This window comes from Momordica charantia (assembly GCF_013281855.1).
Source record: "Momordica charantia cultivar OHB3-1 chromosome 8 unlocalized genomic scaffold, Mcharantia_2.0 BLBB01000008.1, whole genome shotgun sequence".
In the NCBI taxonomy this organism is placed as follows: domain Eukaryota; kingdom Viridiplantae; phylum Streptophyta; class Magnoliopsida; order Cucurbitales; family Cucurbitaceae; genus Momordica; species Momordica charantia.
Genome location: NW_028275166.1, coordinates 8,095,359 through 8,106,388, shown reverse-complemented (window position 1 = coordinate 8,106,388; position 11,030 = coordinate 8,095,359). Strand labels below are relative to the sequence as shown.

At 36.6% G+C, this 11,030-nt stretch overlaps 3 protein-coding genes across 13 annotated transcripts; 1 reads left to right on the top strand and 2 right to left on the bottom strand.

Moving 5' to 3' along the window:
- Positions 1-276: 276 nt before the first annotated feature.
- Positions 277-5,227, bottom strand: LOC111021040 (Pentatricopeptide repeat (PPR) superfamily protein). 6 transcript variants are annotated; one of them, XM_088127253.1, is made up of 4 exons: positions 1,984-5,227; positions 1,791-1,915; positions 1,632-1,681; positions 277-1,532 (listed from the first exon to the last, which is right to left on the bottom strand). In XM_088127253.1, exon 1 carries the CDS (start codon positions 4,992-4,994, stop codon positions 2,520-2,522), a length of 2,475 nt encoding a protein of 824 aa, XP_087983379.1. In that variant the 5' UTR covers positions 4,995-5,227; the 3' UTR covers positions 277-1,532; positions 1,632-1,681; positions 1,791-1,915; positions 1,984-2,519. The 6 variants fall into 6 exon arrangements, with proteins under 6 accessions (XP_087983379.1, XP_087983380.1, XP_087983377.1 ...); XM_088127254.1 differs by having other exon boundaries at positions 277-1,522; XM_088127251.1 differs by having other exon boundaries at positions 1,632-1,915.
- On the top strand, positions 594-2,345 carry LOC111021041 (Pentatricopeptide repeat (PPR) superfamily protein). Its single transcript, XM_022297878.2, has one exon. The coding sequence runs from the start codon at positions 594-596 to the stop codon at positions 2,184-2,186; it is 1,593 nt and encodes a 530-aa protein (XP_022153570.1). The 3' UTR covers positions 2,187-2,345.
- Positions 5,228-5,732: 505 nt separating the features above from the next.
- LOC111021098 (Tetratricopeptide repeat (TPR)-like superfamily protein) lies at positions 5,733-9,467 on the bottom strand. 6 transcript variants are annotated; one of them, XM_088127257.1, is made up of 5 exons: positions 7,697-9,462; positions 7,495-7,575; positions 6,933-7,010; positions 6,326-6,538; positions 5,733-6,242 (listed from the first exon to the last, which is right to left on the bottom strand). In XM_088127257.1, exon 1 carries the CDS (start codon positions 8,927-8,929, stop codon positions 7,730-7,732), a length of 1,200 nt encoding a protein of 399 aa, XP_087983383.1. In that variant the 5' UTR covers positions 8,930-9,462; the 3' UTR covers positions 5,733-6,242; positions 6,326-6,538; positions 6,933-7,010; positions 7,495-7,575; positions 7,697-7,729. The 6 variants fall into 6 exon arrangements, with proteins under 6 accessions (XP_087983383.1, XP_022153642.1, XP_087983382.1 ...); XM_022297950.2 differs by lacking the exon at positions 6,933-7,010; XM_088127256.1 differs by having other exon boundaries at positions 7,147-9,461.
- Positions 9,468-11,030: the final 1,563 nt, after the last annotated feature.

Genomic DNA, 11,030 nt, shown 5'->3' with positions numbered 1-11,030 from the left:
TCATCGATGTTTTGACTTCTTCATCCGACCTTTTGGTAGAAGATGATATATACTTACTCAAGTTGATGTACCCCACTATCAATGATGTTAAAATTGATTGATGATAAAGATATCTTTCACAAAAATATCATCCAGGGTAGAAAAGTTTAAATTTTTACAAATTTCTTAGAAATATAAAGAATAAATTAAAAATTTTATTCTCTTGTTCTTCTTTAAATTTGTGCATGTAAACTAAACATTGTGTTGAGTAAAATTAAATTGAAAGAGGTAAAAACATAAAGAAAGCAAGGGAGCCGACTTGAAACTAATTTAATGAGTCAAAGGTGCCTATGTCCGATTATAAGGTCGCAAGTTCGAATCGAATCTTCTCGGCTCTGGACTGTACTAAAGAAAAGAGAAAAATAAAAAAGAAATTGAATGAAAAATTTTAAACAATAACTACTCAGATATATAATCTTATTTTTAAAACTTACATTTTTTAATTTTTCTCTGGGAAGAGAAGAAAAAACGTAATAATTCACGAAGGAATTCCAAGTGCAGCTCTGCTTCTGAAATGCCGACGACCATCCTCTGCAACTGACACCCCATCTCTAATGGCCATCAGATTCAGAGCCTTCTCCTCCAAATCCCAAATCTCCATCTCGCTCTCCGGCTCTCTCCTCAGAACCAAGCCTTTCATTCTACCACGCCCATTCAATTCTCTCGCAACAGCACACGCAGGATCGGACCCACCACTCCCGTTCCTCGTCAGTGAGATATCTCGCGTACTCAGCGATCGCAGAAGCCCCCACCATGACTTAGAGCTCGGTCTCGCCTCTTTCTCCTCCAATGTATCGACCGACCTCGTCGAGCAGGTTCTGAAAAGGTGCAAGAACATTGGATTCTCTGCTCACAGGTTCTTCCTCTGGGCTACAAGAATTCCGGGTTTCGAACCCAGCGCCGATAGCTATCGCATTCTCGTCGACATTCTGGGAAGCAGTAAGCAGTTCGCTATTTTATGGGATTTTCTCATAGAAATAAGGGAGACTCGATGCTCTGTGATCACCCCAGAGCTTTTCTGGCTCGTTTTCAGAGCTTACAGTAGAGCTAATTTGCCTCAGGACGCCACTCGGGCTTTCAGTAGAATGGTGGAGTTTGGAATAAGGCCTGGAATTGATGATCTTGATCAGCTCTTGTACGTTTTATGCAAGAGGAAACATGTGGCTCATGCGCAACAGTTTTTCGATAAAGTTAAGAGTGAGTTTGATCCGACTGTGAAAACGTATAGCATTTTGACAAGGGGGTGGGGTGATGTGGGCGAATCCGACAATGCCCAGAAGGTGTTTGATGAAATGCGGGAACGGGGCTGTTCGATTGATGTGCCTGCTTGTAATTGTCTATTGGAAGCTCTGTGCAAAGCTGGGAAAAGGGATGAAGCGTACAAGATGTTTCAGGAGATGGCTTCGAATGGAGTCGACCAGGATGCTGGTACGTATTCGATTTTCATCCGCTCGAGTTGTCAAGAGAATGATTTACATACGGCCTATAGGGTGCTAGAAAGAATGAAGAAACGTGACCTTTTGCCTAATGTGTTTACTTACAACTGCGTTATCAAGAAGCTTTGTAAAGATCAAAAGGTGGAGGAAGCATACCAAATTCTAGATGAAATGATTGAGAGGGGAGTATCTCCAGATACATGGTCCTACAATGCAATCCAAGCTTATCATTGTGATCATAGCGAGGTCAATAGTTCTCTTAACTTGATTAAGAGAATGGATAGAGACAAATGTGTTCCTGATAGACATACTTACAATATGGTTCTGAAATTGCTGATAAGGGTGGGAAGGTTTGACAGGGCCAATGAAGTCTGGGAGAGTATGGGAGAGAGAGGATTTTACCCTTCTGCTTCAACTTATGCTGTTATGATTCATGGTTTCTGCAAGAAAAAATGGAAGTTAGAAGAAGCATGCAAGTACTTTGAGATGATGATTGATGAAGGAATACCTCCATATATTTCTACAGTTGAGTTGTTGCGGAACCGACTTCTGGGGATAGGTTTTAAGGATCACATTGAGATACTTGGACAAAAGATGAGACGAAGCACTTCTTGCTCAATTCAAGAGCTAGCCAACGTGATGAGTGGCGGCAAATGCCATGGGGTTCACAGCACGTCAAAAAATGAAGAGACAGAGCTTGAAAGTGACTGAAGAAAAGAGTGCCAGCCAGAAGCAGCTGAAGCTGTGTATCAATCTTCCAAATGCTTTCTTGTAATTTATTACGATTCAATTTCTTGGAAGGACAGAGTAACTTTTTGGTGTTCTCTATTCGCAACAAATTTGTGCTAATATATTGCTGTTTGTTGACAATGTGCTTGTCTAGCAGATAAAGTACTCGACACTGTCTGACAAGGAATCGGATATGTCACTTCACTGCTGAAATCCAACTCACAGATAGGGCCAGCCCCAAGTAGTTCTTATTTCTCTCTCTATTGTCCATGTTTAGATTTAGCCATCTCAGTTTCTGGCCATTCTATATCTTTGTCACACCTTCAAACTGTTCAAATCTTGATTAGGAGACTCGTAATCCTCAACCATAGCCTGTAAAATGTCCGAAGCCTCGGAAATCCCTCCCTGAGTTATGGACTTATCTAATTCCAGTGAGTATTTCAAGGCAATTCGCAGCTCCTTTTCACTCAGATAACAGGAAATAACATTCTTGCATTCTTTTGAGCTTCCTCCCAAGCAAATGCCATGTATCAATGCAGCAAAAGAAACAGCATCAGGACAAAGTCCCAAAGACAGCATCTTGTCACGCAACTGTAAGGCAGTTTTAACCATTCGATGCTGACAAAGGCAAATGAGAATACAATTGTAAGCTGCAGCCTTTCGTGTCCATCCATCACCGATCATTCTCAGAAAGAACTCCTCAAACATAGATTTAGCATTCTCGCTAAAATTATTTAGTCCTTTGGAAACTGCAGCAGCATTCATATTTGCAAACCCATTGACTAGATAATGAAATATAACATCATTAGGGATGCACCTGTTAATCAACATGAGCTCGAAATACGATGCAGCTTCGGCAAGCTTAGCTTCTTTGCAAAGGCTCCGTATAAGTACACCGTATGTGACGACACTAGGCTCCAAACCATGAGATTGCATTAAGCTAAAAAGTTTTTCAGCTATCTTCAATTCTCCCTTATGGCAATATCCATTGATCAAAGATGTGTAAGTGACAACATTTGGTTTGCAACTCTGCTTCAACATCAGTCCAAAGATCTTCAGTGCAGCGTACAAGTCACATTGTTTTACATACCCATCAATTATGGTGGAGAAAGTAAAGACATCAGGAACATGACGGGCACTCCTCATTCTATCAATGCACAAAACTGCATCTTCCATCATCCCGAATTTACAGAAACCTTTGATCATGGAATTATATCCCACAACACCTGGGTCTATACCCTTTTCTATAGTGAGCTGAAAGAGTTTCTTGGCCTCATCAAGGTTGTCATGCCTAATGAACCCATCCACTAAAGTTGCATAAATAAATGCATCAGGTGCTATATTTTGGTCAAGCATCTCAGAAAGCATCACCTTGGCCATGGAAAGATTCCCTTTCTTGAAAAGTCCATTCATCAAAACATTGTAGATATTGGCATCAGGTAAAACCCCTCTTTCCATCATTCTGTCCCGGATAGTCATAGCATTATCGACTTCCCCTGCAACTACAAGTCCATGAATTAAAGCTCCATACGAAACCATATCAACTTTATGTCCTTTTTTTGACATCTCAATAAGTAAATCTGAGGCCCTATAATATTCCCCTTGTTTACAATAGGCATGAACAAGCGGAGTATAAGTGAACTTATTCGGCACCATTCCTCTCTTTATTGCTTGTTCCAAGATCTTCTCAGCTTCCATGACCTCCCCACCTCTGCATAAATAGTTGATTAGAGTATTATAAGTCACAAGATCTGGTTCACAGCAATTCTCAGCCGTTTCTTTAAGTATATCCTTTGCTCTAATGTCACAACCAAGCTTATATTGAGCATCAATAATGTTATTATACACTTGAACACTAACACTCAAGCCCCTATCTTTCATTTCCATCAAAAGAAGATCAATAGCTTCAAAGTTTCCCGTCTTGCAAAAGCCATTTACCATGGAACCAAAAGTTTCTAATGTAGGTACAAATCCTTTCAGCTTCAATTCAATAAAAAGTTCATAAGCACTTCCAACCTCACCTTTCTTGCAATATCCATCAATGAGTGTATTGTAAAACACAATGTTCGGTACACAGCCTTTCCCCCATCTGGATTCAATCAGCTTCCTTCCATCCTCGGTTCTACCTTCCAAACATAAGCCCCTCACCATAATACAAGTAGTATAGTTATCCGTACATTTATCGTCGCCGTTATCTCTTTTGACCATTTCATCATACAGTTGGTGTGCAGTTCCAAGCCTACGGTGTTTAACAAGCAAATTGAGCAGGGAATTACAAGCATACGTACTTGGAAGACTGTTGTGCAACTTAACGACGCCATGATAGAACACAAGAGCCTTATCAACGAACCCCAAATCCGCATATGCACAGAGCACATTACTCAGTGCGTCACGGGTCGGGACAATTTCCTTAGTTCTCATATCTTCGAGTGTGAATTCGATCTCCGGAAACACTCTAAACCTCGATAGAAGTTTCAACAGCGATGAGTAGGCACTCCCATTCAAAGAACAGGAGCTCGAATTCTTTGACGCCCAATCGAAGAACTTCAAACCCAGTTCTACATCATCAATTCGGTCCAAAACGAAATGACTAATGTCGATGACGGGTATATCGGATTCATTGAACTGGGTTTCAAGGGATTGCTCCCACTTCTCGTGGGACTTGAGAATTTTAATGGTGTCATTGACAAGCTTCTTGATGTCACATTTGAGAGGAAAGGAGAAAGGGGAAGATGGTTTCGGTTTGAGGTTGCGAAGGGGCTTGATTCGCGAGAGAAGGGCTTTAGACATGTAAGAGGAATCGATGATTCTGAAGGATGAGATTTGTGGGTCTGAAAGCGATCACTCTGCACAAAAATGGAGTTTCCCCGCTCAGGAAAATGCTTGTGCTCCTGTTGGTGCAGAAGAAGAAAGCCAACTTGAGAGCGAGGCTTGTGTAAAGCTCTTAGCGGGAAGATTCAAGATGCCTTCCATTGTAGTTTTATACAATTCACAACTGAAAAATAATCAACGTATTCAATTCCATCGATTTCAACGGCAAATATATCTGGTTCAAATTCCCAAAAAAACCTATCGATTTCATTCCATGTCGATTCGAATTTTAATTTAGTCGAGGTCAGTAATTTAACTCCATAAATTTTAATACGTAACAATTTAATAATTTTAATATGTAACAATTTAATTGTTATAATTCGAATTATAAGAAGTAAAAAATCTTATAAAGCTAAGTACTAATTTTAACACATAAAAATTTAGTTTTTATAATTGATAAACACAGAATCAACCTATATAAATTTTAAATTACATTAATAAAATTGTTACATCTAAATATTTAGATGTAGTTACAAACTAAAACACAGAGGACCATGAAAAATTTTTAACCAACAAAAATAAAGTAAAATAACCATCTAAACTGAATTATTACCTCCTATGAAATATCCTTGATTTTTGTTTGAAAAAAAAAATTAATTACAGGAAAAGTTAATGGTTAACAATTAACATATAAATCAAAATATGAACAAAACTTAATTAAAAAAAAATTATTTACCGAAATCTTTACTAATTAATTCTTATTATCAGGTATGAACAGTAATAAAAGATTCAGTCTTTAAACTTTCCCCCTGTAAATATTTACATTCAACTTTGTGGTAACTTCCATCCTACAAAAAATGGCAGACTCTTGCTGTAATCCAAATTGAACAATTTCCCTCTACCCAGTGACATTCAAATACAAAGGAAAACTCTCAGACAAGAACAGAATCCATGGCAAGAGAAACACAGGCGCCTGAAATTAACAGGAGATCCCAAGTGAGAAATAAAGGATCTAACATTCAGGTTGAAGAACAGACAGCCACTGTTCCTTAATGTTCTTCAGCCCCATTTAACTTTAGATGATGTCTCTCTCTCCTTGTCTGTATAATGCCCTGGACATATGGTTGAAAGTTGAGGCTTGAGAGATCGACCAACGACCTTTTGAGATGCATGCTGATTACAAGCTTTCGCTGAGTGTTATGACAATGATCATAAGCCCATGAACAGCTGCAAGTAACATAAATCGAATCAGAGAAGAATGAGAGGTGATGTCGAGTTTCTTGCTCGAAAACTCAAATACAGCCTCTCACCTTAAGAAATCTTGTCAGACCAACAGAGCAGGCAGAAGGAACCGTCCCTATACATATCGATGATGCTCGATAGCTCACAAAGAGGGAAAACAGGAAAGGCACCAACATGCTGAGTTGTATAGAACAGTTACTATTTTATGTTCTCTCGACCAAATCAAATGATAGATTTAGACACACGAGAAGTTGAGAAATCATCAATCTGGCATTGACTTCCTGGAGGCATAAGGACAACAGATTCATAATCAACATAACAGCAGAGAAATAAATGTACTTCACATTTTCATAAACCATCTACTTTTATCCATGCCCTTAGATTAAGCTTCTCGTCTATATACGAGATAGAAATGTGAATTTTTTTTAGTTCAACAACAAATGGGGGTAGGGATTTAAACTTCCGACTTTTTCATCAAGAATATATGTCTTAACTAGTTAAGTTATGATAAGTTGACTACCAGATAAAAAGGTTGCAATACTGAAAGAATTCCAAACAGGTTAATACAAAATATGGTCTAATGCTTTAGTTCTACGAAAGAAATGGTTATTCATAAATTCACATGTTTAAAAAATAATATTCTATACTTCATGATGATCAAAAATTTGAAATTACCTATGCAGCATTCAAAAAAATCTAACAGGAAAGGTTTTGCCCTTATTCCTATTGCCATTGCGTTGGTGAGCACCGATGCTGGAATGACCAAACATGATTAAAACTCAGAAAGTCGTCATCACAAAATAAAAAGTGATGCGTACATGACTTGTAACACGGTTGCAACATCTCTGTGATATCATAAACAGGACAAGAAGAAGAACAAAGAATCCACCTTCTAAACAAAAGAAGTAAGCGATAGCAAATAGCCATAAGCTGAATCTTCAAAACCATGGCATCAGATATTTATGAGATTTTTTTGGCTGTAGTCCATGCATAATAGAAACTCTACAAATTCCCCTTGAAGAAAATATTAAATTCATATTGGTTTCCAAGAGACATCATAGATAAGAAAATGAGAAAGTGTGTATTGTATATGTAGAATTACTTGTACAAACAGTTGGCAACATTGCAAATCAAGTTGAGGATGGAATTTTTTGGACGTGGAAATGCATGTTTGCTGCCTAAATATGTGTATATATGACAGTGACAGCGAGAGAAAGAGACTTGCTCAATAACTCACAGAGAATATGGTGAACGTCGGCCACTCCATTCGGAACTCTCATCTTGTAACAGACTTTATTGAGGTGGTAGAATAAATTAACTGAGAAAAAGAGAAACCTTTTTGAAGATGTAACCCCATAAAAAATCAGTGTCCAATTAACTTTGTAATTTACAAATAGAACCAAATAAAGAATATGAGCTCCTTTTGAGCTTCCTGTTACATTTTATCGAGCATCAGTATACAAATCTCTTTTTCAACTCTTGGCCAGTGTGGTATTCAAAGCTTCCAACTGAGTTAGAGAGAAAGGAGGGACCCTTTTCCTAGCCAATGTTAGGATCAACTGAGCCTTCCCAAGCTGTCCCATCTTCTTCAGGCCTTTAATTAATGAATGAATTGTATCAATATTTGGAAACCAATTCCTGTTCATGGCATCTTTGCACATTGTATATGCCAGGTTGAAATCTCCACTTCTGCACAGGTAATGAATCATGGTTTGGTAAATTTTGACGTTAGGTTTATACCCGCTCCCTTGCAGAGCAGAATAAACCCTTTTGGCCATATCAAAAAAACCGGCTTGGCAAAAGCCTTTTATTACCAGATTGTAAGTAACCTCATCGGGAACAATACCGATATTCCGCATCACATTCATCAATTTATTAGCCTCCCACGCTCGTCTCCTGTCAACCAAATATTGAATCCTCACATTGAAAGAAGCAAGATTGGGCAAACAACCCCTCAAAACCATTAGATTCCACAGTCCATTACTAATTTCGCATAGATTATCCTTGTAAAAAGCTGAAATTAACGTCGTATAGGTAACCACATCAGGTCTTATTCCCACTTTCTCCATCTCTAACATGAGAAGATAAGCTCTACTTAGAATACCTATATCACAAAAAGCCTTAACAACAATGTTAACAGAAATAATATCCAACTCAATATCGAATTTTTCAGGAGCTTCACTCAAAAATGCCTCAATGGCTCCCAAATCACGGGTCTTCATCAAAACCTTAAGCACGGCATTAAAAGATTTCACAGTCCTACGGCACCCATATAAGTGCATATCATAAAAAGTATCAACAGCATGCTTGATCATCTCAGCCTTACCATATAGCATTATGATCCTTATAATGAATCCTTCACGGCGCCCCTGCGGGAGCGTCTTCTGATGCTCAAGTAAATGCTCAATGTAATCGAATCGACGAGCTCCAGCCAGTCGAGACACAGTATCTTCGAACGCAAATCGATTCTCAATCACAAGCCGGTTGTGGGCATTGGCTTTAAACAGATGGAACAGCTTTTCAGGGTCCCGTTCCGCCTTAAGCTTTATAAGTGCAGGTTCTTCCACAGATTTCGAGTTAAGAACTTGATTAAATACAGCCGCGGGAGTCTCTGTAGATACAATGACGGTAGCAGCACGGCAGAATCTGCGAATAGGTCGCAGAGAGAGCATGTTCTAGGCGTCTCCTCAGGTAGAAGAAACATACCCATCCATCAAAATCGAGATCTAAATCATATTCATGAGAAAACAGCCACTGCCCCCAAATACAAACAGGGAAACCGAGAGGCGGCTGCTACAAGAAAAAAATGGGGTAAAGATTAATTCGATAATGAAGCAGCGGTATTCAAAATTGAAGCACACCCAGAAGCCAAAGGCAGTAAAACAAACTCGAAGAACACTCCAATACTAATCCGCGCGAGAATGTGAAGAACAGTGAGGTAACAACAGATTGAAGCAGCAAAAATAATAGGTACAATAATGGGATTTGTTTGAAAAGAACACAAAATGGGGCGATTAAGAGAAAGAACGGCCGTGGGAAGAATTCAGATTGGAGTTTAGAGAGTCGAAAGGACTGCCGTAGGGGATCCGAGAGGGGGAAATGTCTGAAATTTTTACAGGGTTGGATATTTGTTATGGGCTATGTTTTTTCCTTTTTTCTGGTGGGGTTTTGGTTTTGGGGGTTTAGGTTTTGATTTTGCAAATTGCCATTGTTTTTGAACTCCTAATTGTACAGATGAAGGTCCATTGTACGCTCTGTGCGCTGTTGAAATAGGCGGAGGTGATTGGCTCTTGGAGTCTCAAGATAATTTCTTCGAGAAATTTTTTTTTATACAGTCTATTGAATTTCGGGTTTTTTTTATATTATTGTAAATGAAACTTATTTTAAAAATATAGTTGTTTAATTAAAAATATTGTAGGTTTTGAAACTTTTTTTAAAAATATTGTAGTTTTATAAAACAGAAGGTTGGTCGGCGCCACGTAAATTTTTTTAAAAATTTGAACCAAGAGACGACCATGTGGCACCACGTCACCACTAAAGAATTTTTTACATTAAAACTACTAAATAATATATAATATAAAAAATTATATTTTTTTTTCCAGAAATGAACCGACCGGACGACCACGTTCAAATTTTTAAAAAAATTTACGTGGCGTCCACGTCTAAATGGTCGTCTCTCCAACCTTCTTTTTTTAAAACTACAATATTTTTAATATTTTTAATTCAACAACTATATTTTTAAAATAAGTTTCATTTACAACAATATTAAAAAAAAACCATTGAATTTCTGCTGATTGACCCACTAATTTTAACCAAAAATAACAATAATAATAAAAAGACTTATTAATTCAATGAAAATTAAACTTTTCACAAATTAAATTTGATTAATAAATAAATAGGATCATCAGATAACTCTGCCAAAACTTTTTTAATTTTAATTAAGAAAATAAAAACTCTCTTGTTTTGTTTGAATCTTTTATCAATTTCATACTTTTCTATATAAAAAAAATGTTTTATAATCTATGTTTTTTCAACAATTTTTTAATTAGAAGGTAAAAATGCAACACTTTTTAAAATTTTGGGGAAGATTGCAACACCCATTAAAGCTAAAAGGTGTTGGTTTGATTAAATTAAAAATTTAGAGTAAAAATTTATACACTTTGTTAAATGATCTTTATTCTTTCCCCCTATTTCTTTTAAATATTGTTTCAATTTATTTTATTTTCATATATTCTTTTAATTTGCCAAACTTCTTTAGATATATATTCTTTCAATTTTATTTCTTTCAGTTTATTTATTTCAGTTTATTAAATATATTGCTACATGTAATACATTGAAAAATAATATTAAATGTTTTTTTTATCCCTGTGATTCAATATTAATCATATTTCACTTTTGGGTTTTAATTGACATTGATATAATTAAAATAATAATAATAATAATAATAACTTCATTATTTGAATTGTTTTTCAGTTTACATCTAAATATTTTTTTTATCACTTTGGATTACAACCATGAGATAATGATTAAGGACAAGATTATTGTTAGATTGACAATAACATTAAAAAATATTATTTTAGAAAATTTAAGGGTTTCTTTTTACCAAAATTTTAGTACATAGCATATAATATGAAAGATATTGTATTTTAAACAAATAGCAATACTTCGTGAATTTACCAAAAACCAACATTGCCTGTGTAGTTTAACATGCAAAATCCTTTTAAACAAATAAAAAACAACTCAACCAAATTCTACAACATGAAGAAAATCCAT